General features: G+C 43.0%; 1 protein-coding gene across 3 annotated transcripts in view; it reads left to right on the top strand.

Annotated features, from left to right (window-relative positions):
* WNT2 (Wnt family member 2) overlaps nt 1-18,813 on the top strand; it is a 48,602-nt gene extending 29,789 nt beyond the window's left edge. The window contains exons 5-6 of one of the 3 annotated variants that reach the window (XR_001884547.1): nt 17,057-17,360; nt 17,618-18,813. Coding sequence is in view for 1 of the 3 variants with exons in the window: in XM_017867349.1 (XP_017722838.1) it covers nt 17,057-17,286 (230 nt within the window). In the remaining 2 variants the exon portion in view is untranslated. Of the gene's footprint in view, nt 1-16,056; nt 16,129-17,056 lie in introns of those variants that run through there. The other 2 variants (XR_001884548.1, XM_017867349.1) reach the window with 2 other exon arrangements.
* Nucleotides 18,814-26,634: the final 7,821 nt, after the last annotated feature.

The raw sequence follows: 26,634 nt of genomic DNA, 5'->3' as shown, positions 1-26,634 counted from the left end.
CGACTCTGCAATTTTTCTCATCAAAGTTCACTACCTGTTAGCATTATTTCAGGACTTCTTGAGAGGCTGACTTGGTAACTGCTGTCAGTGAAAGCTTTGACGACTGAAATGATTTTATTTGCAGTCAAAGAGGGTTCCTGAGGATGCTGGCCTAAAAGTGAAAGAATGACTCTCTTATACTGGGCAAGCCATGGTGGGAGATGTTTTTTGGGAGATGTTTATTTAGAGTTATCTAGTTTTCCTTAGCAAGAAATCAGGTACTAAAAAAAAAAAAAAAAAAAAAAAAAAAAAAAAAAAAAAAAAAAAAAAAAAAAAAAGGTTACCCATGCAACTCCCAGCCGGGGAACAAAAAAGGGCAAAAACCTTCAAAAATTTCTCAAAAAACAAAAGAAAAAAAGGGAAAAAAGAAAAAAAAAATCTACAATCCAATACGTCCATAAGGATAATATTTTTAAAAATCCCTAAATAATTCTAAAAAAAGCCTACGAAAAGCAATATGAATTCTTTAAAGTAGAAAAAAAAACCCCACATCCCACTTTTATAAACAACTTAAAATGGCCAATTAACAAAAGCTAAAAAAAGCCCCCAATGCGTTTCTTGATATTAACTATTCCGTTCAGGCGGACTTAAGAGGCCGGTAAACACAATTTCCCCTTCTTTCCAGTGTAGACAAGAAAAATTTTTTTCCAAGGGAAAAGATCTAAATTTTCTGCCTCCCTCGTGGCAGAAATTGCCAAGGGAAAACCAAATCCTTGGTGTTCCAATTTTTATTTCAAAAAAAGGGGAGGCAAGGGAATATACTTTCTTCTGGAAATAGTTTAAAAAGTGGGTTGTTCTCTTTTCTTTCAAAGCTCTTGACATTTTTTCAAAACCAAAAAGCTTCTATTACTGCTTATAAAAAAAGTGTCTCCTTGCGGAGGGTGGAAAACTTTCTTTTATACACGGAACCCCACTACCCTCCCCACACGAGTCTAGGAAACGTGGAAGTATAAACCAGTACACTAACCCTTATGGGCATTAAAAGAAAAAGGGTGGTTAAGAGCAGGATATTGAAAACATTATATTATTGTAATTCCCTTATGTTTTAAAAAAGGGAAAAGTGGCTGGAAAAGGACTACGGCCAGAAACAACCCAATTCCAAAAAAGCGGTCAACCTCTATGGGAACCGGGGATCTGGGGGGGATGGAGTGGGAAGGGGGGAATGAAAGCAAGGATTCCTCTGTGGTTTTTCTTTTTAAAAAAAATAATTTTTTGCGGCCAGCGCACGAATCGGGGCTTTATCCCCCTGTTAAACCAAGCCACTTTGGGAAAGTTTATCGAGTTGGGGTGGAATCACTTGAAAAGCCCAGGAGTTTGGAAAACCAGGGCTTGGGAAACATGGCATAACCTCATCTCTACACAAAAATACAAAAGTGTAGCCAGCGCATGGTGGTGCACGGTCCTGACTGGTCCCGGAGTCCCAGGCTACTCAGGGCTTGAGCGTTTGGAGGATTGCTGAGTCTGAGCCGTCAAGGCTGCAGGGGGCTGGGGAGACATCACTCCACTGCACTCCAGTCTCAGGCAACAGAGGTGAACCCACTCTCAAAAAATTAATTAATTTAATAAAATAAAATATTGACATTTTTCAACATGTTTTGCGATATTTACAAATAAGTCAAACAGCGAGGAAAAACCTCATCCATGTCCCACAGACCTGGCCATGTCATCAAACAAAACAACCATCAACAACACATGGACAACAAACAAGTTTCTTTGTAGGGATTCCCTCTGGTAAAGTTCTTCAGGGAACTCTGATCTACAAAAGATACTGAGATATAGAAAGAACAACATGAGGGTGCCTACTTAAGGTGTGTCCAAAATGTAAATGTATCTCTTTCCCATAGAACTTCAAGAGATTCTTCAAAAAACAAAAAAAAAAGGTGTGTCTCCCTGAATTTATTCTTGCCTAATAATTAGAGAAAATTAGGAATCAGAAGCTAACTAAATCACTGATTTTTCAAACTTTGAGGTGTTTAAGTTTGAAAAGCAGCGCCAGTGAACTCAGCCACTTGAGAGGCTGAGGTGGGAGGATCACTTGAGCTCAGGAGTCAGAGCCTGCAATGAGCCACGATGGTGCCACTGCAGTCTGGGCAACAGAGCAATTAAAAAAATATTAAAATGATGAAAAACAGAAAAACGTATACAATTTCGGGAACAGCTCCCTGAGATACTGGTTCAATAGATTGCTGAAGAGCTACTTCCTTTGGAAAAAAGTAGACCACACCTGTAGACTGCGTCAGTTGCACAAACCTAACTGATAAAACAAGCCAGTTCACGTCAGTCAACAAGCTGCCTTGCACAGGAAGCAGTTGCTGACTAGCAGGAGTAAAGCCAGTCAATTCCAAGTACTGATTCCCTAATGATGTTCAACCTTCTCACCACCATTGCTTCCCCAGTGCCAGCAAGTAGAAGATGCCCACTAAGTTGAAAACTATTGAGTGTGCGTGATTTTAAAACAAAAGCAATGATGGAAAGCAAAGAAAGAAGCAAAACCAAACAAAATAACCACAACAAAGCAGAGTGAGCGGTATGAGATGCAATGTCAGGAAGGGTTAATGCCGATTTTAAAAGAGAAAAGCAAAAACAAGAAATTCTGTATTAATTACTTGATTTCAATTTGACTGCAAACTTTGGACTTGTTTTGGAGCCTGGCTATCCCAGGATGCTAGCCCATTTTGAACATGCAAGAGTTCTGTTTACCAGAAAACAGGCTTTTCCTAATGCAACAGGATTTTAGCACGGTGGGGTTGGGGTCCTCGGTGGGGTTGGGGTCCTCGGTGGTGTGCTTACTCAAATATGTGTGCATGCTGGTGGCTCTTCAGTGCAGACTGAGAAGATGATACCCAACACCTTCATTTTGAGAAGAGAGAGGCTCCCAGATCCCATTGAGTTAAAGGCAGAAAGCCCCCTTCTTACAGGTCTCAGATTCTCTGTTACACCCACTGCCTTTACTAACCAGAGGCTAGAGGACATTCTGGGATGACTCTGTTCTTTCCAGGATGACTGACTTGCTAGAGCACATGCTACAGAAGTTTCTAGTGGAAAATGGCCAGGATAAAACCTCAACTTTATTTATTTTTTATTTTTTAGAGATGGGGGTCTCGCTATGTTACCTAGGCTGGTTTTGAACTCCTGGCCTCAAGTGATCCTCCCACCTCGGCCTCCCAAGGTGCTGGGATTATAGGCGTGAGCCACCGTGCCTGACCAAGCCTTATCTTTAAAAAGGCCATTGGTTACATAACCAAGAGCAAGGCCCTCAGCAGCCATATGGGTGGAAGCGGGTTTTCTCAGATAAAACTTGCATCTTATACATCTCATACATGCGGCTAATTGCATAGGACTCCAACTATATACAATAAAAAAAATTTTAACTATCTGGACTTGTGCTTACATAATATCGAATATCCTAAATCATATTTTTAATAAAATAATCATCTAATGGTCAACAGAATTCAAAAGAAATATTGCAAGGTTTGCATCAACCACTTTAGCATTTTCTTAGGCTCAGCCAAAAAGAACATTAACTAAGTACAGTTCAAATAATTTATAAATAATCTAGGAATCTTACTGGAAATCTGATCCAATACATTGGTTAATCAACACCAACCGAGAACCAATTTCATATTTTTTAAAGTCAGATAAGCTAAAATTTGTCTCAGACAGAAGAGAGATAAATTGAGAGAGAAAATAAGTGATATAGCTTCCTTCAGAAAGCCAGCACCTGCGGCTGTGTGCTTTGTGCCTGATGCAGCGAGAAGCGAAGTAAAATGGTTGTTGAAAAGACAGAAACAGCCAGGTGCGGTGGCTCATGCCTGTAATCACAGCACTTTGGGAGGCTGAGGCAGGTGGATCACTTGAGGTCAGGAGTTCGAGACTAGCCTGGCCAACATGGTGAAATCCTGTCTCTACTAAAAATACAAAAATTAGCCAGGCGTGGTGACTCATGCCTGTAATCCCAGCTACTCGGCAGACTGCACTCTAGCCTGGGCAACAAGAGCGAAACTCTGTCTCAAAAAAAAGAGAAAAGAAATAGAAAGCTTAAAAACCAATTAAGGAAGATATTATTATGGCAAGAACAACAGCAAAAGACATTTTCCTCTAGTCTTCAGTTGAAGAAACTGAGTGTTCTAAGGTTCAACTATAATTACTCCCCCCATGCAACTCAGATCTGAAGAGTACATACAACCATGTGATGTTGTGCATGTGACATTTTGCAGGCCAAATTGGAGGCTAGATCTTGGAAGCTGGACTGTCTGGGATGAGGATCCTGGTAGTTCTATAGTTATCTACTCTGGTCACTGCTCCAGGCATCTGTAAATCAAAGAAGCCCTTAAGGTAGAGATAGGTTCATCTCTAACCGAGGAATGCTGCTGCTCTCCTCTCTAGAGAATGCGTCTGCACCTAATCACAGGCCACTTTCACTAGTTATGATGTAAAAACCCTGACCTGGGCCAGAGGTCACCCTGAGGTCTCCTCTCTAACTGCAGGAAACAAGCCACCCTCCACCTCTTCTCCAGTCAAGTTCAAAAAACAAACAGAGCTCAGTGGTTGTTTAACTTGTTGCCTGCAAAAAACTCCAAAGCCCGGTTGACAACTCCAGGCTGTGAATGGTGTAAGCAATGAGGTATCATATTTTTCCCCCACATAAATCATATTTGACAAACAGAACTCAGAACCCTTGGGTACCCAGTCCAAATCATGGTTTTCAGAGACTGGTGTTCTCTCATGCCCAGGGGTGTGGCCTGCTTGCAGAAGCTGACGAATGCTGGGATTGTGTCCCACCAGCTGATTAAAAACAAGGGAACATGTTTTTAATGATTAAACATGATTAAAAATATGTCAGCCAATAGCAATGGGTGGATCTTACTTAGACACTAATATGTGAAGTTCTAACCGATACACCTTAAGTCCCTCATTTCTTCACTGCACAGAAATATTCATTGAGATCCTCCTATGTGCCAGACACTCTTATAATCACTGGAAATGCAGGGTTGAGGAAAACAGACTCAGTCCTTACCCTTATGGCGTCATTGACTTCATGGTCCTTGAAGCAATAGCCAGGCACTGGGACACAGTCTAGGTGCTGGAGAACCCTCACACGGGGGCAGTAAAGTGGTGTTGTTTAGGTTTCAGCCCTTGTTGCATTGTTCTGTTACAAGGTCTTATCTTACATATGTCATCTTGACAAGGTAAAGAATGAGTTACTCATCTCCTTCTGCTTTGAGAATTATAGAAATTCATGAATTGATATCTAAAAGGTGCTAAGATAGCTAGACCAGAAGAGAATTGTAGAAAAAAATGTTTCACTGAGGCTTATAAGTCACCATTTTCATAGGTAGTTACTGATTATGCTGTAGAATTAGTATTAATTACTATCCATTGAGCCCTCTTTTCAAACTCTTTAGTGGTGTATAGTATAATTAGCCTTTCCCTCTTCCCCAAAACACTTTTAATTTCTTGACTCTATAACACCACACTCTCCTGCTTTTCCTCCTGTTCCAATAACTGGTCCTTTCTGATTTCAGTTGCCAGTTTCTCCTTCTCCAAATTTTGAAGATCTTCCAGGCTCTCTGAACCCTCTCTGCTCTCTCTCTGTACTTTCTCCCTGGTTTGGTCTCTCCATTCCTATGGTTTTAAATGCTGTCTTTGTCCTTGTCTGCCTTCTGTACCATCATCCTGTATCCAATTCCCTGCTTGACAGCTTCCCCCAGATTTCATACAATTATATCAACCTGCTTCTGCTCAAAACTGGACTCCTTATTTGCCCTATCACCTGAAACTTGTTTTCCCCCAGCCCTCCTCATCTCAGAAAATGGTACTGCCACCCACTTCCGTGGTCAAGCATAAATCTGCGAGTCATTCCTTACACTCCTTCCTTGTCACCTCTATCATCCCGGGTACCACTGGGACCTCAAATGTGTCAAGGACCTATCTGCTTCTCCATCCTCACTACCAACCCCTAGGTCCAAACGGAGCTACGTTCTTTCATTCATAGCACTTGCCACAGTGTGTATAGCTTGTATAAACATGTGTTTGTGACCTGCCTGTACCATTGGAGTCCACTGAGGATCCTGTGATGGCAGGAACTGTATCTGCCTTGCTCACTTGTTCCCCAACTCCTAGTACACAAACATGTGTTGAAGTGAATTGAATAGCGAATTATAAAAAACATAAAATAGTTTCATTAGATTAGCTGCATTCTTAAGTGTGTTAGTGCTGTTTCATAGCTTAAAGATAACTCGGTTCCTTTGAAGGGAATTACTAAGCACGTCTCCACCCAGCACTGATTAGCTTTTAATACACAGCCTATGAAAATTCCCATTTAAGCTTAAGTGTTCAATGGAATTTTTCCTCATATTCAGGCACATTCATAAGGCATTTAAGGAGCTTCAGATGTTGCTTGCCTGGCTATTTCCCTGGAGATAAAAAGTCTCAAGTGAACAAATGCATCAGCAGACTATATCTCTTGCTTTTAACTGGCAGCAGAGACTCAGTTCTTTTACTCTTGGAGGGGCATTTTTCACTCACTACTATCAGTGGCCTCCCTGGGTAGTTCCTAATTCTGGTACTAACATAGCAAAAATACTTTTCACATCCAATGCTCTTTGATGTTGTGGGCACAATCTATAAATCTGTGTTATTTTCAAAATACAAACTTAGTAGAATTACTATATTTTTAGGATACACTAAAATGTGCCCTAATTTGAATTGACAGTGATAATCAGATTGAATTGTGAATACTGAAAAAAGGATTTTTTTCTGAAAAAAAAAGACACTTTTCTTTCAGGAAAAAAAAAAAGTTATTTCTAACTAATTGTTTTGACTTAGTTTGAACTACTGACAAACTTTACTCAAATAGATGTCCTTTTATCTTTAATTTTGGAAATAAAGTTTCATTTTTGAATTACCAATTAAAGTGTGTTGCAAACAAAAGGATGATGCTAAAATACTTTAAAGTAACAAATTTGCTTACTTCATTTAAGCTTTCCCCATGACACTTATTTTGTACTGGTAAACCTCTTTTTTAAAGATATGCAAATTTCATATTATTAGGGAAAGAGCCCTGTGTGATCTGTAAGGAGACTTTGGTGCTACAGATTGCTGCATATGACTATTTCTACTGATTTTAAAATGTGCCACATTTTTGGTATGTGTTTTCCATATACCAAGCAAGATCATTTGAATACAGCCAAGGTTTAGCTGGTCTGCTGCTACTATGGTGCCTGAAGACTGGGTGACCAGTCCCTGGAGAAATGTGCCCTCATCAGGCAAAAGGAAGGCTGATCTTAATTTTTTTTTTTTTTTCCCCGAGATGGAGTCTTGCTCTGTCACCTAGGCTGGAGTACAATGGCCCAGACTCAGCTCACTGCAACCTCCGCCTTCTGGGTTCAAACGATTCTCCTGCCTCAGCCTCCCGAGTAGCTGGGATTACGGGTCCCCACCACCACGGCCAGCTAATTTTTGTATTTTTAGTAGAGACGGGGGTTTCACCATGTTGGCTAGGCTGGTCTTGAACTCCTGACCTCAAGTGATCTGCCCACCTTGACCTCCCAAAGTATTGATATTATAAGCATGAACCACCACACCTGCCTTGATCTAAATTTTTAATACACGATTTTTAATGTGATATTTAATAAATCAGCACATATGTGTTGACCAGCTGAGCACTACACAGTATATAGAAGAAAGCATAAGAAGAAAGCCTAAGACCCAACCCCTGTCCTTGGGGAGACAAGATGCATGAAAAATGATCAAATATTTCCAAACAGTGCATGAGCCGCATGGCAGGACGTGGATTACAGGCCTAATGAAGGAGGTTAACTGGGCTTGCAGACCAAAAGTGCTATGTAGAAAATGCTGAAGTAGGCCTGAATCCGGAAAGATGGGAAGACTTCTGATGGAAGGAGTTATAGGAAAGGTCAATGCAGCAGATGAGAGTAACTTGTTTTTTGTTTTTGTTTTTGTTTTTGTTTTGAGACAAAGTCTCACTCTCGCCCAGGCTGGAATGCAGTGGCACGACCTTGGCTCACTGCAACCTCCGTCTCCTGGGTTCAAGGGATTCTCCTGCCTCAGCCTCCCAAGTAGCTGGGACTACAGGCATGCCACCACGCCCAGCTAATTTTTGTATTTTTAGTAGGGACAGGGTTTCACCATGTTCGCCAAGACCGTCTCAATCTCGTGGCCTTGTGATTCACCTGCCTTGGCCTCTCAAAATGCTGAGATTACAGGCGTGAGCCACCGCGCCTGACAGAAAGTAACTCTTGTGAGGAAACAGTCTACATGACTGTGACATGAGAAAGTCACCTCAGTAGGACAGTGAAGAGATACCCGTGTTAGTAGGTACAGGTGGAGGACCGTGGGAAATAGCTTTGAGTAGGCTGTGTAGTGCCAGATATGGAAAGCCTCACAGAGTCTGACCATAACAACTTTAATTCCATTATAAGATTTGCTAATTTAATGGGACATGCTTTCCTGTGCCAGTCAAACTTTCCAACTTATGAAAACACTGAATAAAATCATCTGAGATAAGTGAAGATATTGTCTTTCCTATGTAGCTTAAGCTGTACAGTCCAAATGTGAGGAAGGGGTGAGCCTGGCCAGTGAATGAATGTGCGGTCTCTAACATTTGCTCTTTAACATACTTTTGTTCCCTCAATAAATCTGTGTCATTAATGACAACGTGTAAGTCAACCAGAGGAGAAACAGCCTATTGGATGACAGGCTTAAGTGAATCTTGCTTTATGCCCTAATAGTCAACATATGGGCCTCTGTCATCCTGGAGTGGCAGGAATTTCCAGACACAGGGCTATCCAGAGAGAGGAGACGGGGGGAGAAGGAGGTGAGGAGGAGAGGGAGAGATAGAGAGAGACAGAGAGAAAGTAGGGAGAGAAAGGGAGAGGGGAGAGAGAGAGAGAGAGACAGCCAGCCAGAGAGAGAGAGAGAGAGAGAGAGAGAGAGAGAGAGAGAGAGAGAGAGAGAGAGAGAGACAGCCAGCCAGAGAGAGAGAGAGAGCCCTTCCTCCAGGTCCCAGAGGTATGGGTCTGGGAACTATTAGCAAAAGCCCCTCTGTTCCTCCTCTGCTGTCAGCAAGATGCATGTTAGTGGAGACAGAAATGTTTTTACACTGGGAACCCTGACTCCATTATTAATTTTATAGCTCTAGAGATGGGATTCTCAATTCTGTAAAGTTCCCTTGGCATTGCCCCACCAAAAGTGTTACATGGTCCCAAACTTATGTGATTTGGAAACTCCAATTCTTTGTCCTTTTTTTAATCTTATGCATTTGTGAGCTCTTGTGCGAGTCGGGATGAGGACAACACGTATGGGCAAGGAAAAGGTCCATCTGGCTGGAGGCAGCTCCTTCCCTACAGCACAGACATTGCCAAACCTTAACAACTCTGCCCTGATCTTACAGACACTGCATTTAGGACGATGATCTCACGATTGTTTGGTATAAAGATGACAGGAAGTTTCGAGTCTGCAACCTTCTGTGTCTGGGGGTTGGGCTCTGGACTTAGGCAGGCCACACATCTTGGGGACACTTCACAAATATAAAGCAAAAGGAAGTCAGAGAAATGAATTTCCAACTTGTCACTCTCCTCTTAGGTGAACTATGTAAATCAAACTGCAATAAGAAATAACATGATAAACCAATATGAATTATTTTGTAGAACAAACGTGTTAAATGTGAAGCACCCAAATATATGTTTATCCTTTTAAAGTATCAATTTTGGAGACTCTAATGATAGAACCAGTAATTGAAAATCTTTTAAAATGTCTCTTTTGGAGTATTTTAAGACCCAGCTACACTTGTTTTGTGGATACAGTGTGGTACAAATATTTGTCCTATAAAGATCAAGATGGTTGTTGGAAATGGTTCAGAGAATCTTCAAATGAAGTATGAAGAGTTAGGTAGATGATCAGACTGAGTAATTATATTCTTGATGAGATATAAATTGATGCTATTGGCTTCCCTAAACCAGAAGGTTCTGCCTAGAGAGGGCTCAATGTCCTCAGCCTTGGCCACATCAGTGACAGACATTAAAATCACCTTGAGGGCACGCATATTTTGGAGATGTGCATCCTGGCATTGCAAACAAATTATTCTCATTTCTCTAAAAGGTTATAGGAATCCATTAGGAATATCAATATAGGAAAAATGCAGCATGAGCAACTAACACCATGTTATCTCAGTCTTTGTTTCAATTTCTTACATAACTTTATGTGTTTTAATTGTCTACAGCATATCATGAGCTGGAGAAAAACGCCCTCTCCCCAAAAAGTTACATGTCAGGACCTTTGCAAGTTACTCATTTGATAAAAGAAGAGAGTGCAGGAAAGATGCTGCCGCACCGGTCATATAATATTATAAAGCAGGCTGCTTTCTGGTCAGGCACGAGGACGAGGCACTCGGCAAAGGGGCAGAATGTCACAACTATCAAGAGCTTCAACTCTAGAGTCAGGCGAGCCTGCTTGCAAATCCTGTCCTTGCCACCAGCTGCCTGTGTGATCTTGGGCGAGTTATTTAATCTTCCTGAATCTCCATTTCCTCATTTCCAAAATGGTGATAATAATAGTACCTTCCTTATGAGCTTATGAGAATTAAATTAGGTAAGGCAGGTAAAATGCTTAGCATGGGGCTAGCTCACATAAGTGGTCCATAAATATTGGTTCCAGTTGTGAACAGAAAGAAAAGAGAGTGAAAAGAAGATAGAGGGAAAGGAAAAAGGAGGAGGAATGAGAAAACAAAACAAAAAACGAGAAAGGACGCTTTTCACTCCATTCAGCTTGGAAAATGTGAAAACTCACCCTTATGGGATTAAGGCTGATAGATGTAGCCGGGTTTGTTTCCCTGGTGGTTCCTGTTGTGGCCCAAGCAAGGGTGAGTGACTCAGTTAACAAGTTTGTAAATTATTTGAGAAAAAAGATGTAAAAGTATGTGTCCCAAAGATTTAGAACTAAACAAATAGGCAGATGGTAAAAATCAGTGGCTCCTTTTCATTCACACACACACACACAGACACACACACACACATATAAACATATACTCTTGGTTCTTATATTTTATTGGAAACATAATGGTGATGCTTTCTGTTTTGGAAAGACCAATGGAACAGTATGGCCCTACTGCTATTGATAATAATGAGTCTTTATTGTAATTCATTAAGGGAAAGTAATGCCAACGATTTTGTATAGATTCTGCACTCTGGAAATGCTCTTTTCAGGGTTTTGATGAAATGGCTGTATGTTCTGCTAAAATGACAGCAAGTGTCAAAACTGCCCTTCTGCCCTACAACCTGTCATTAGATCTAATTAGATCCAAACCCCCAAACAGGGCCAATTTGTCATCCATCACTAGGCAGCCTCATCCTCCCTTCCAGCTGCAGGGACCGCCCTTCCCCGCCCAGTTGGCCCATTCTCTGGTGCCCCTGATACCTCAGGGGGGCCCGTCACAGTCCCAGGCTGCGACCTCACTGCTGTTCTCTCATCAGTGGCTCTCAATCCTCAAAAACCCTCTCTCATTTTCTGTCTTCTGGGCCTTCATTATGCCCTGTTTGGGCAGCTGGTGGAGAGTGGCATGTTCAGATTGTGTTTTCCAGCATTTTATAGCTGAGCATTGAACTACTGAGACATCTCATTGCCAAAGTCTTTGTTTCCTTTACTGAAACCACTTCTGAGTTAAGCTTTTGTCAATGGTCATAGCTTTGTCTGCTCCTCTCTCTGAGTTCTGATGGTGTTGAGGTCACTACACTGAGCAATCCTTCTGTTCAGACAGTCTGGTTCAGTTTTCTGCATCTGGGGGACAAAAGACACCATGACCATTACAGAAGGCTGAGTCAGACCACAAGCTCAAACCTCATCAGGCTGTAAGCCACTCAGGAAAGAAAGACCACCAAGTTAGATTTCAGTGAAAGACCGACGGTCTGAGTCAGGAACGAGACACTTCACCTCCTTATCCTGGACCCCTTAAGCCCAAAGCCCTGTGGCAGATAAAGAATTCTAATGCATGGCACTGTATTCCCATTGTGATAAACACAGATCAGTAGAAAGGAAGAATGTTTACTGCTGCTCAGGGCATATGAACAATAACAAAAAAGTGAAAATTAAGAGTCACTTCTGGGATGCCAAGTGAGAATACTTTTCACACCCACTTGGGGTCTCATTCACGCCCGTAGCTTCAGTTACCACCACTGCACAAAAGATTTCTATACCTGAGTCTTCATGCCCACCTCTGTCCTGAGTCCCAGAGAGTATTTTCAGCAAACATTTCTACCTGAATGACCCACAGTCACAGCAAACTCAACCTGTTGAAAACTGAACTCATTATCTTTTCTCTAAGCTGGCCCCTAACCAAGTGTCCCCATGTCAGGGAATTAACAGCACCAACAGTCACTCAGGCCAGAACCTGAGAAACCCTCTTGACTTTTCTCATCCTCTCCCAGTCTGCACTCAGTCACCATGTCCCACAGGTCCTGCCTCCTCACCTTCTCTTGACTCTAGTAACCACTCCAATTCCCACTACCACTGTCTTAATCCAGGCCTCTCATGTCCTGCACAGAGTCTGTACTGGTCTCTAACTTGTCTCCTTGCCCTCACTCCAGCCCCCTCCACTTCCTTCCAGCCCCACACCCTTGGAGATCCTTCTGAAACACAAATCAGAACATGTTGCCTTTTTGCGTGAAAGCCCCGATAGCATTCTGTTGCCCTCAAGTTCAAATTTAAACCCCTTGACCATTCCGAATGCAGCTTCCCCTCACCACTCCAGCCTCATCTCCTGACACTCTCTCCTTTGAGTACTGCATACCAGCCATAGGGAACACTTTCTTACTCCTCACATGTTGCAGAGCTTTGCTCCTTTCCTGGCCTTGCCACATGCCACCATTGCTTCCTCCTCCTCTTCCTCCTTTATCTTCTTTCTCCTCCCCCTCCTCTCTCTCCTCCTCTTTCTTCTCTTCCTCTTCTCATCCTCCTCCTCTTTGTCTTCCTCCTCCTCTTCCTCTTTCCCTTCTTCCTCTTCCCCTTCTTCCTTCTCCTCCCTCCCCTTCTCTTCTTACTCTACCACCTTCTTCTTCTTACTGAAATATGAAATGCAGAAAAGTGCCCACATTCCATGTGTACAGCACAATGAATTCTCACAAATGGACACACCCACATGACCTGTGCCCAGATCAAGAACCTGAAGAGGCCCAGTATTCCAGAGGCATGTCTCACGCTCTTTTTCTCTATTCCCCAAGGGAAATCACCTCCCTGACTTTAATAGCAATGACTAGTTTTTCCCATTTCTGTACTTTATGTACATGGAAACCTAATCTGAAATGAATACCTTGTGCAGTTATCTACTGCTGCAAAACATACCACCAAAAAACATAATGGCCTAAAACAATCTGAAAGTCCCACCTCTGCTCTCATTACCACTCTTGGCCCTACTCTCTTTCGTCCTCTTCATCACTAAGCCTCTTAAAAACTTTACCTACACTCACTGTCCCCATGTCCTCTCCTCCACCACACTCATCTATATCATCCACTGAAACGGCTCTCATCAAGGGCGCCAGTTACCTCCTTGGTATGCAGCCAAATTAACTTTTTTTTTAGTATTTTCCTACTTGACACTCCCTCTACTCCTTAATTCGATGAGTCATCAAGTTCCAGTGGTTCACCCTCTTCAGCCAGTCATGTATTTGTCCTGCTTGTTTCTTCACTCAATATCTCTTGCTTGGACTATTCCAACAGCCCTCCTCCCTGCCCTAAGCTACTCTTCCAGACTTATCTCTGCGACACAATTTTCAGAATTAAAGGTCTGGACAGGTCCACCACCCACCTTGTAATAAAAATCAAACTGTGGCATGCATAAAGACCCTTTAGGCCAGGCGTGTGACTCATGCCTGTAATCCCAGCACTTTGGTGGGGGTCAAAGCAGGAGGATCACTGGAGCCCAGGAGTTTGAGACTAACCTGGGCAACATGGCAAGACCCTGTCTCCACAGAAGATATGAAAATTAGCTGGACATGGTGGTGTGTGCCTGTAGTCCCAGCTACTTGAGAGGCTCAGGTGGGAGAATCCCTTGAGCCCAGGAGGTCGAGGCTCCAGTGAGCCATGTTCGTGCCACTGCCCTCAAGCCTGGGTGACAGAGTGAGACACTGTCTCAGACAACAACAACAACAAAAAAATAGACCCTTTAACCTGTTGCTCCAGCCTCCCTTTCTATGCTCATTGTCCCTAATACCCTTCCTGAATCAGCAGACTTTTGTGAACTTGCCCTCAGAATTTCTGCCGGAAGATTCTCTCTTGCCTGGGATGCTGTTTACCCCATTCTTTATCTGAAAATCTTCTAGTCATCCTTTACACCTATCTCTAATGCTACCTCCTCTGTAAAACTGTGTAGTTGATGGCTCCTATTTGCTACTGTTAATACCAAGAAATATCACTATTGTAATATGCTTGGCTCATGCTCTTAGAACATAAACTTCTCAGGGCAGGATCTTCGTTTTGTTCTCTGATATATCCCATGTTCCCAGAACTGTGCCTAGCACATAGTAGTCACTCAAGAAACACTTGCTAGATGAAGACATGTATAGTTAACATTTATTGAGCACTTATTTTATGCCAGGTGCTTTCATGCATTATCTCATTATGTTCTCACCAAAGCTCTATGATGAAATAACTATTTTTATTCCAGTTTTGCACAGGAGGAAACTGAAGCTTAACAAGTTGAAGTAACTTGCCCAAGGCCACCCAGTTGATACATGGCAAATCTAGGATTTGAACCCTGATTGTTCAAGCTCTAAATAACCTCATTTGACTGCCTTTGAGCTCTGTGTGCTGTGGTGCTTTGCACATGACTGTACTGTGGGTTACAGTAGGTCCTTAGCGAATCAAACAACCCAAAGTAGTGGAAGTTTCTCTTTACATATTTATCTCTGCGCCTTATAGAGGGTTCACTGAGAATAGGAAGTTGGTCCTATTTATTTTATTCTCCCTTGTCCCCCAAGCCCCAAGCAGCTGGCACAGTGTCTTACACATGTTTGTGTTCACTAAATGTTTACTGAATGAAATACTGGGTGTGCTGTGAAGAGGCAGCATTTGGCAGTGAGTCCTTTCCGCATAATCAGTAAATTTTGAGGACTGTCCTGATGGCTGCCTGGAATCCAAGCTGAGCTGCTGCCTCTTCTAACCCCATGCTTCTTCAGCACGATGCAAGCTCGGAGCCATCCCTGCCTGACCCACCCTCCAGCCTGACCCCGGCCTTTTGCCATCCTTCCTGTCCTCATGAAGTTCCCCGGCCAGTCTTCCTGCTCTCCGCTGCCAATCATTCTGACCAAGCACTGCCCCACCCTCTCCTCTTCTTGACCCCATGCCCTGCTTGAACCTTGCTGCTTCCCTGGTCATCCTGAACAGGCAGGGCAACATGACATTTCTGTAGATAATTCCAACACAGAGCGGACTGTGATAAACAGAGAGACAGTCACGAGGCATTGTCAGAGATATCAAGAGGAAGAGATTCCTAGTTAAATGATGGAGAAACTGAAAATGGATTAAGTCACTGTCTTTTTCACCCTGATATAAATTGTTTTGCTTTTTTTTTTTAAATAAGAGTTTAGCTTCTCTAGGTTTATCAATTAGGTAGGATTGTTGATAGCAAGCAATAGTAACTGGGACCGTTTAAGCCACAAGGGGAAGCTTCTTATAAGGGTACAGAGTCTCTAGGAACTCAAGCGTTGGAATGCAGCCAGGCCTCAGGGAGAAATGGAAGCAGAACCAGAAACTAGTTCAGGATCTGGTCAGCATTTCTTCCCATGTCTTGTCTTCACTATCACTGTACATTCGCTTCATTTCTATTTTTCTGCGGACCTCCTCAAGTCCACAGACCTCACCATGGTGTACAGCTGCCAACAGCAACTGAGTTTTTAAGTGGCAATAGTGACGATCTCTGTCAAAATCCCAAACCTTCAGGGAATTTACCTGATTGGCCCAGCACAAGTCAGGTGATTGCCTCTGGTCCAATCATTGGTCACCAGTGAGCAGGGTGACGTTATACAACATGGCTGCCAGGTGCCCATCTCTGTGGGGGAGGAAGTAGAAAGGATCATGGTAAGCCCAGCACTCTCCCAAAATATCTACTATGCTTTGTTCTGTTGACTGATAATGTGCTTATGAAAGAATTCTGAGTGTGTCCCCAAGAGTAGGGTAAATGAATAGGCTTTCCAGCTTTAAAATTATTTTTCATAAACAAATACCTAAATATGGATTGCCATTTAGCAAACATTACGATGATTAACTATGACAATGTTCCACTGGTAATTCCTAGCAGATTTTCTATGCCAGTTTTGTTTATTGAAGGCCTGGAATCCTGGCTTCACCCAGGACCTCACACACATCTATATGTCCTGCTAGACTACAGCAGGAGAGACAGTTAATATGATAAACCTGGTGGGGCCTTTCTCCCTCCTCGGGGTCTCACAAAAACGATGCCCATTTCTCCCCTTCAGAACCAGAGTTCTATTCTCTTTCTAATAAGCCAGTGTAATCAGGTCTAGGGAGATAACATTGCCTCCCTTTGAGGGCTCCATGCCCTGACAGATTTCAAGAGAGCTAACCTTGGTCACTGCTTCCTTAATGTGGTTTGATGTAGGGAGAGGGAGCCAGGATAGATCCTTCTTTTATTTTGATCTGGCTCTGCTTGATCAAGGATCCTTAAATTCAAAGCTGGGTAAGGGTAATCTGCAAAATTTATCCAACTCAGAAGTGGGAGAGCTGGATTCAGGGTGTCCAAGGAAATCCAAAGTTTCATGTTCACCTTTTCGGGACTCGGCCCTCTCAGCACCACTGCACTCCTGCAGCTGGCATAATGGGACTGGCACACGTGGCATGGGCCCACAGAATGGGTATAACAGCCCCAGGCTGTAGGGAGAGAGGGCCAGGGCTCTGTCCTAGCGGATGGACCTCATGACTCCTCCTCCGGAGGCATATTGGATTTCACCCAGACCTTTTCAGTAACACTCCCTGGCTTGTCTTCCAGGCTCCCTGGGTACAGCAGGCCGAGTGTGCAACCTGACTTCCCGGGGCATGGACAGCTGCGAAGTCATGTGCTGTGGGAGAGGCTACGACACCTCCCATGTCACCCGGATGACCAAGTGTGGATGTAAGTTCCACTGGTGCTGCGCCGTGCGCTGTCAGGACTGCCTGGAGGCCCTGGACGTGCACACATGCAAGGCCCCCAAGAACGCTGACTGGACAACCCCCACATGACCCCAGCAGATGTCACCATCCACCTTCCCTTCTGCAAGGACTGCATTGGATCTGCAAGAACCCTGGACCTTCAGGTTCTTTCTGGGGGGATATTTCCTAAGGCATGTGGCCTTTGTCTCAACAGAAGCCCCCTCTTCCTCTCTGGGGGCCCCAGGAAGGGGGGCCACATGCTGCACCTAAAGCCTACCCTATTCTATCCATCTCCCGGCATTCTGGGGTCATCTCCCTTCCTGGTGAGTTCTCTTTGGAAATAGCGCGAGAGGCTGTTCAACTGGGAGGGTCATGGGCCCAGACCACTGTCTCCACCCACCTCGACTTTTCTTCTTTCTAGAGCAGTTGGCCAGGCAGAAAAAAGAGTGCCTCAAAGGAGCTTTCTCAATGTCTTCCCACAAATGGTCCCAATTAAGAAATTTCATACTTCTCTCTGATGGGAACAGTAAAGAAAGCAGAATCAACTGCCCCTGACTTAACTTTAATTTTTGAAAAGACCAAGACTTTTGTCTGATCAAGTGATTTTACAGCTACCACCCCTAGGGGTAATTGGTAATTGCCTGGAGAAGAATGACTTTCAATACACTTTCAAGTTTAAAATGTGTATTTTTCAAGGCATTTATTGCCATATTAAAATATGATGTAACAAGGTGGGGATGTGTGTCCTTTGGTACTGTGGTGTGTTGTATCTTTGTAAGACCAAAAGCCTCAGAAAGGGATTGCTTTGCATTACTGTCCCCTTGATGTAAACAATCTTTAGGGAATGAGACTTCCTTCTCACTTAGAACCTGAAGGGGATTAAAAGGAAGATGAATGGTCTGGCAATATTCTGTAACTACTGGGTCAATATGGTAGAAAATAATTCAGTGGATGGAATATCAGAAATGTATCTGTACAGATCAAAAAAAAAAAAAGGGAGAATAAAATTCCTATCTGGTGTTATGCATGTGACCCATGGAGTCTCATAACTGAAATGACTTTAAGGATGAAAATTTTGGGGATACAAGATTGGTGAACTAACACGCTGACAGAGAGGTTTCCAGAGCTAACGCATGCCTGGGGCAGCCTTACACTAAGCAGATGCCTGAAAGAAGTCGGCCACGTCCACCGTCTGCTAATGCCCATCACCCTTCAAGGCCAGTTTAAAGACCTGTCATATTTAATTGTATTTATTTGATGCTTACAAGATGATGTGATACTGTAGCCTAAAGCAAATGACACATAGTATTGCTTATAAAGTTGGTAACCCTGCTATATTATATTGCAAACAAATCGTAACTTGGAGACTATGTTTAAGGGACTCAACTGTAATTATGGGAGCATCAGTATGCAAATAGTGGTTGGCTTCTGCCATCAGCCAAAAGATGACATTCAGGGAAAATGGAGGGGCTGCCTGCACCATTTTTTAATATTAAATGAAAGAAAGGTGAAATAGCTACTTCTCGTCTTCTTGAAAAATTTGGTTCTTATTCTGTGTATGATTTCCTTACAGTGCTATATTAACAGGATATTTCGTTATATGCATCTGGTATCAAATTGTTGGTGCTTCCTCATTCTTTAATACTGGACAGTAAGGTCATTTAGACTGAGACTCATAGAAAACAACCTACTGGAGTACTTTGTCATAGTTGACATTTGCCTCCAGCCCTCTTAAAAATGACATAATTGATCCCCTTTCCCTCACTCCCAAACCCATAACTTGTTCTCTAACTTCTCCAAAGTGACTCTTTCCTCCTTTTATCCTATGGATTCAGATGTTGGGAGCAGTGGAATTACAGTAGCTGCTCTGAACTTGGTGTGAAGAAGGCCAGGCACGTGGGCAGCTGCTCAGTCTTCAGTTACACTGAAGGTTGGTGTGAATTCCTTCATGAGAGTGCAAAGGCACTTTCATGAGGGCCCCACAGCCGTCAGCCCTTCCTCTTGCTAGATGAACTGTGAAATCGTCAATCCAGGCTGTTTCACATTGGAAAGGATCTTAGGAGACATCTCAGCTTCCTTCAGTTTGGGGAAATTGAGACCAAGAGAGGTGAAGGGATCGGTGCACATATCAGGTGTTGCCCAATGCTCCATCACAAATAGGACCACACTCTGAGTGTCTGAGATAGTGTGGGACTTCATCCATTAAATGAAACTAGTTTCTCCCAGAATTAACTCAGTGGATTTTAAATAATTTTAGCTTCCAATGGGGTGTTTGCTGGGTTTGTTTTTTTTGTTTTTTTTTTTGTTTTTTTTTATGCCTGGGATGTTTAGATCTGACATTCTTTTTATGCTGAGATATATCCCTCCTGGTAAATGGCAAGGGGACGAGGCATATCCACGTAGAAACCTACATAAATTGTCCTAATCCATAAGGGAGACAATGGCAACCATCGCAAGTGGTGGTGGGTCCTGCCACTGAGGAGGGAAAAATGAGAGAATGAAATATTGCTATAGGCTTTTACTTGTGAAAGAGGAAATGTCTATTGTTTGGGAAAAAAAATTACAAAACAAATGAAGGTAATTGTAAAACTCCTTTGCCTTCGAGCTTGGTAGAGGATCAGTATTCCAGGAACCTGAAATACACTGAAACTCTGAATTATCTGAGGCTTTTAAGGGGAATGTATGGCACAAATCAGCCAAAACAAAATAATTGGGAAATCCCCTTATAAATTCCCTCCTTATGAAAATCTTATTATAAATTGAAGTTTTTTAGGTCCAAGATAATGTCCATTAATTTTCTACAATATCTGAAAAAGTGCCCACAATAGGACATAGACTAGTTCACTGGAGTTTTCTACAATAAAGATATAATCTGCACATGACCATGAGACTGAGCATATAAATTGTTTTCTTCAACAGATTTGGTTCTGTTAAGTTGGTTCATGGTGCTGAGTGATATTTGTCTGTATTCTTGGAACATGCTTTGTCAATGAGCATTAAGTTTCAGCATCTTGGGTAGCCCCCCAAGTCCTGAAAGAGTTAATCCTCTGCCTTAAGAGATGATTTATCCACTCAAGTGACTTAAGCTTAAGCACGCTAGTCCCCAGTGCCATGACCACACTAAGCTCTGGCTCTGTGCCCCTCAGAGATGAGGGAGAGCTCTGGCATGTTACTGGACTAAAGATGCCTCAGAATGGAAGTAGGAGAGGCATAGGGCACCCCAAAATGCTATCTGCTCTCCCTTCTCCAGGTGTCACCAGATTGAAATAAACATCTGAAAAGAGGGATCTATCATGTGGCATCTGGGTGGGGCCAGATGATGGGAGGGGATGTGAGAGGGAAAGAACCTGGTAACTTTTGCCAGGTGACTGGCCAAGCATGGTGATCAAGAGCAGTGGCTTTTCCAGGCCGGGCACAGTGGCTCACGCCTGTAACCCCAGCACTTTTGAGAGGCCAAGGCGGGTAGATCACTTGAGTTCAGGAGTTTGAGACCAGCCTGGCCAACAAGGTGAAACCCCATCTCTACTAAAAATACAAAAGTTAGCCGGGCGTGGTGGTGGTGCATCTGTAATCCCAGCTACTCAGGAGGCTGAGGCAGAAGAATCACTTGAACCTGGGAGGCGGAGGTTGCAGTGAGCGGAGATGGTGCCACTGCACACCAGCCTTGGTGACACAGTGAGACTATGTCTCTTAAAAAATGGGGGGTGGGGACCAGTGGCTTTTTCTGCTTTTGTTGGTAATCCCCACCCTTCTTCCTGCTGCCAATTCCCTGTCCCTACATTCAGCACGTACTTCCTGAGCCATCGTGGGGCCCACCGGGCTCAGGGACCCAGGCCATGGCTCAGATTGTCCACACCTATTGTGTAGCTCTGTTCCAGGCAGCCAATAATAATTTCAAGAGGTGTTTGGAAATGGTCACAACTATATTGTTTTTTAACTAGAATTATTACAAAGTCTGAAAAAAAAAATCAAACATTACATTTCTTTTTCAAAGAAGGTAGCTTTAAAGTCAGAAAATCCAGTTTCACATCAACGTTTCTAGGCCATATTAATTTACGAAGGAACCTCACATCAACTCTAACAGACCTAAAGCAGGGGTGTCTCAGAAGGGACAACATGACCGTGCATGCGCTCTCCTGGCTTGTTCAGGCCGGGGTATTGTTCTTACTTCTCGGTTATTAAAAGCTGGCCCGGGGCTGTTGTCTGGCTCAGCTGAAAAACATTCATCTCTCCTCTTGCCGACTCTCAAAATAAAGGCTCAGAGGGGTGTCCAATGGACCAGAACCATTCTTTTGTGTCTATTTGCTGTACTTCAGCGTGGGTTTCCTTATCTTAAGAGCAAGAGTTGTACTCAACAAATAAACCTTGCCAGCTCCAAAGCTGGTAAATAGCTTTTGTCAAGTCCACACTGAGCCTCTGAAAAGCAATCCGCGGGTGCGAACTGACAGCTAAGCTGTGCGTCTTTTGACCTTCTCCTTACCTAGGCAGAGAAAATTTTCACTCATCCATGAGAATGTTCTTTACATTTTTCTGGGGATCAGCAAGGTGACAGGTGATTTGCAAAACCCAACATGATTATTATTTTTCTAAATCATAGTTGTTCCAGCTCTAGCTTTCTTCCCCCTGATATTCACATGGATTCCTGTTTAACCAAACCTCCCACTTCCACTAGCTAATAAAAGTGTCATGCAGATTGTTACAAAGAACTATTGTTATTTACAAGTCTATGTTTTCTGTGAAGTCAAAACATAATAAAGTGAATTTTCAGTGTTAGCTCTGTTATTTTAAACTCATGGTAGTCTTGCCAAACCCTCTGGTGAAAAGAAGTCCCTGCAGGTTATGGGAACTATTCCCTTGTCTTTTCTCAGGACCATACTTCAAACAACTCAATCAAGAGGCATCTTTCAAGTTTGTAAAGATGTTTAGGAAGGCAATTGACTTGCCTCAATAGCTATTCTTGTGAGTTGATGGGTAAGACTTAGGTTAAAAGTTGAGAAATGATGCCACATTTTCACCCTGTGTTTTCCTATGTGCACCAATCTGAGTGCTTGCCCTCTCTCGATGTTAGTATGTTTTGTCAGTGTTTATAAATTCAGTGTCTTTCCCCAGCAGCTAACTCACCCCCATCAACTTCTCAAATTATTGCATTCCCTGTAAGTGCTGACTCTGGGCTGAAATAGCATTTTCTCTGCTTGGTGAGAAACATGCAGAATCCCTTGCCCAGTTACTGAAATCTGTGCATCCTGATTTTGGGGGCTACTTCCATCAAGCAGTAAAAGCTCAGAAAATGGGAATAAACTCTCCTCTGGAAAAGGAAGTCCACCCTCCCCACTTTTTCCTCCTGGATGAGCTGTGTTTTAGGGCGACCTGGCTGACCAAGGGATGGGTTCTGCACTTCAAGCACCACATTGCAGCCCTGTGGTTAGACTGCACACTGTCCCTCTAGGATTCCATCCACCCATCTAGAAACTCCTGCACCTACTTAGATGATCTGAAAAAGAGAGAGCAGCTGGGTGTGGTGGCTCATGCCTGTAATGCTAGCACTTTGGGAGACCAAAGGAGAAGGATCACTTAAGGCCAGGAGTTTAAGACCAGCCTGGGCAAAATAGCAAGACCCCCTTCTCTACAAAATAAATAATAAAACAAAATAAAATAAGCTGGGTGTGATGGCACACACCTGTAGTTCTAGCTACTTAGGAGGCTGAGGTGGGAAGATGGCTTGAGCCCAGGGATTTGAGGCTACAGAGAGCTATGATGGTGCCACTTCTCTCAAGCCTGGGCAATACAGCAAGACCCTATATCTTAAAAAATTAAAATAAAAAGGGGTGGTGATTCATGTGTCTGTGTGTTTTTTTCAAAGGACATCTGCCCCAAATATTTTGCCCTGAAATTGTCAATGAAATTTTCCTGTTTTCTAACTTCTTGTGTAAGAGGGCTGTCCTACACATTGTAGGATGTTTAGAAGCAACCCTAGTCTCTACCCAGCCACTATATGCCAGAAGTAACTCCCTTAACTCTCTGCTGTGACAACCAAAAATGTCTCCAGACATTGCCAAATGTTCCCCAGGGAAGGAAGGAGGGATGAGAGAGAAATTGTTCCCAGTTGAGAACCACTGGTCTAACACTTTGGGTTAAGCCCTCTATTCAAATACAAGCCACTTTCAGTTAGGAACACCACCTCATTGGGAACATTAGTTGAATGGGATCGCTTCTTAGTATTAATGTATCAGGCTTGCTAGAAAGGAATCTTTAGGAAAAGGGGTAGTTGTGAAACCCCTCAGCATCATGGGGCAGAATAAGAAAGGCTAAGACTTGACCGGAAGCTCCTGTAGGCCTGCACTGTGTGTCCCTGGAGTCTGTGCAAGTGTGAGGCTCCTGGGTTTCTAGGATGGGCATTAACTGAGGGGAATCAGACAAAGGATGGAAGGGTAACAAGGAGAAACAATAATGTGGTTTTAGAAGCTGGAGGCAGAGTTCTTAGGAATTCTTCAGTTTCACAATACTCTCAGTGGGAAAAACAAAAACAGAAAACCCCAAATCCCCAAGATCCATATGCCCGGAAAGGTGGAGGAGTGAGAACATCAGACCTCTGCAGCAAATAATTCAACACATTTGAGTTTCTCAAGATAGTCAGCAGGGAGAGTAATAATAAGGAGGAGACCCTGCGAAATGAAGAAAGTCTGGTTTTCAAGTGAAGAGAGAGAATTTCAAGTTTAAGGTCAGATGGGTCTTATTTGCAGTTTGTTCATTGAAACCCCCCTCCTCACTGCCAGTTGCCCCACCACATGTCCCCTGGCGTGGTCCAGCTGGTATTTTAGCAGAGAACAAACTGAAATACTGTCTAATGTGTGCCAGTAAAGGGTGGGAAAGGGGCAGCGCATGCTGGAGGGAAAATGAAGTAGAGTACAGAAGAAAAAAAAACCAGTCTGGGTGGTGGACAAGAAGAAGGATAACCCTAGGCTGGGTGCAGTGGCTCACGCCTGTAATCCCAGCACTTTGAGAGGACAGGGTAGGCAGATCACTTGGTGTCAGAAGTTTGAGACTAGCCTGGCCAACATGGTGAAATCCTGTCTCTATTAAAAATACAAAAATTAACAGGATGTGTGGCACATGCCTGTAATCCCAGCTACTCGGGAGGCTGAGACAGAAGAATCATTTGAACCCGGGAGGCAGAGGTTGCAGTGAGCCAAGATTGCACCACTTTACTCCAGCCTGGGCAACTGGGGGAGACTCTGTCTCAAAGGAAAAAAAAAGGGTAACCCCAGCTGGCTGGAGAATTTGGGGCAGTTGACAAGTGACTGACAGAAGTGATCAGAAAGCCTGTCTTTGCCATGACAATTCATGGGCAAAACTGAATTTATATTTTATGCTGCCCAATGAAGCAATGATCAGACAAGAACCGCTTGGATGAACAAATAGTTCGTGATCTGTTCCTTCATGGTATTATCTAGTTCTAGATAAGAGCACGATTAAAATCTGATCAACACCATCAATTGAACATGTAGACTATTTTTGGACCCTTAAATTGATTTTGTAATTTCCGGGTAGTGACTGACCCCGTGAAAGCCCCTGAAATTGAATCACAGGCCCTGGATTTCCCCAGGCAGTTCACCCAGTCCTCTTTTAATAGCATTGTAGGCTTTCCTAAGTTCCACAGACAAGAGGAATCACATTACTGCCCGCAAGCCCAGTTCAAATAATTAAATGATGAAGATGCAACCAGGATTCACTCAGCTGGACTGCTCACACTGGTGGCTTCAGCAGGGGCTGGGGAGCATCACAAACCCATCTGTAAATGTTTAGGTGCTTCAGGTTACAAGTGGAGGTCGCCCACCAGCCAAAGAAACAGCAGGAAAAACAGAAAACAAAATCTGAATCGGTGTCTCCAAAAGTCTACTCACCCACATAATCTTTGGCATCTGGATCATTATTCTCCAATGGTAATGAAACTTTGTGAAAGGCCTTGAACCCTGAATTGTCATTTTGGAATCGTGCTTAATCAAGACAAATATTCCCAGCCTAAGAGTACGACTAGAAGAAGAAGGGAGTATGGGTTTAACTTTCCTATATATTGCTGTAACTATAAACAGTGCCTTATCTTCTCAGCAACTCTCATGAAATAATAAGCACTTGTGTTTTTAAAAGTATTTACACCAGCCCTTGGAGATTTTATTAGAATCATGATTCACAGATGAGAAATTTTCCTCTTCTACAGTGTTTAGTAACTGGAGTAAGAATTACTCAGTAGACTGTCTATACAGACAAATGAAATTGAATATTTCCTTTGGCTATTAACCATTCATTGGCAAATTTCTTTAAATTTTTCTGAACCAAGGGAATGAGCAAGTCAAGATGATTCTTCTGGCCTACATATTGTAGACAGATAATTAAATAGTTTCTGAAAATTATTATTGTTCTGTCATACAGGTGTGGGACTTCAACAGAGCAGTGAGGCTACATGACACTTCGGGACCCTGAGAGTGAAAATTCCTGGCATCACAGAATGTCATATTTGGAAGGAACTTTGCAGGTTATTTATTCCAACCTCCAGATGTTATTCATGGGAAAACAAAAGAAACTTCATAATTCGAACTGTGACATGAGCAAGACACTCTGAATCATCTTCAGGAAAGAACACATTATTCATTCAGTAAGGCTGTATTGAGCATCTCCTATGAGTCAACCACTGTGCTACATACTGGAAATGTAATCGTGACTAAGACAGACGTACACTTGCTCAGAGCCTTCTGGAAGGACTGACACCGAACACTTTTCCTTTTGCTTGACAAGAACTTTGTAAAGTACTTGGATTGGATTTGGTGCTTAGAACCACCCTTAGATATGGATATGGTTATCCCCATTTTTGAGATGAGGCAAGTTTCAGATATGGTAATTTGCTCCAGGTCATAAAAGACTTATAAGCGTATAAGAGGCACAGACTGGACTCAAGTATTTGTCTTCTAACTCACTCCAGTGTCCTTTCTAGAATAACAGAGGCTCCGTGTGATTAGAACTCAATGAGTATTTGTCCAACTGGCTATTGAAAACGACCAGTTTAATGATCATATTCTCTAAGCAAAAATGAGGATACATGGATGGCCAAAATATTTCTATGATTTTTGTTTAATTTATATGAAATTTAACTAGCAAATCATATGTAGGTACATATTGAACAAAACTCTACCAGAAAGTGACTTTGAATTATACACAACAGGCATTTTTCCTTAAAATAAAATAGGCTAGGCACAGTGGCTCATGCCTGCAATCCCAGCACTGCCAAGGTGGGCAGATAACCTGAGGTCAGGAGTTCAGGACCAGCCTGGCCAACACGGTGAAACCCTGTCTCTACTAAAAATACAAAAATTAGCTCGGCATGATAGCAGGCGCCTGCAATCCCAGCTACTCAAGAGGCTGAGGCAAGAGAATCGCTTGAACCTG

Source organism: Rhinopithecus bieti, unplaced genomic scaffold, assembly GCF_001698545.2.
Source record: "Rhinopithecus bieti isolate Rb0 unplaced genomic scaffold, ASM169854v2 scaffold_3858, whole genome shotgun sequence".
Lineage (NCBI taxonomy): Eukaryota > Metazoa > Chordata > Mammalia > Primates > Cercopithecidae > Rhinopithecus > Rhinopithecus bieti.
Note: the sequence above shows the minus strand (reverse complement) of the source record. Positions and strands in the feature narration are given on the sequence as shown.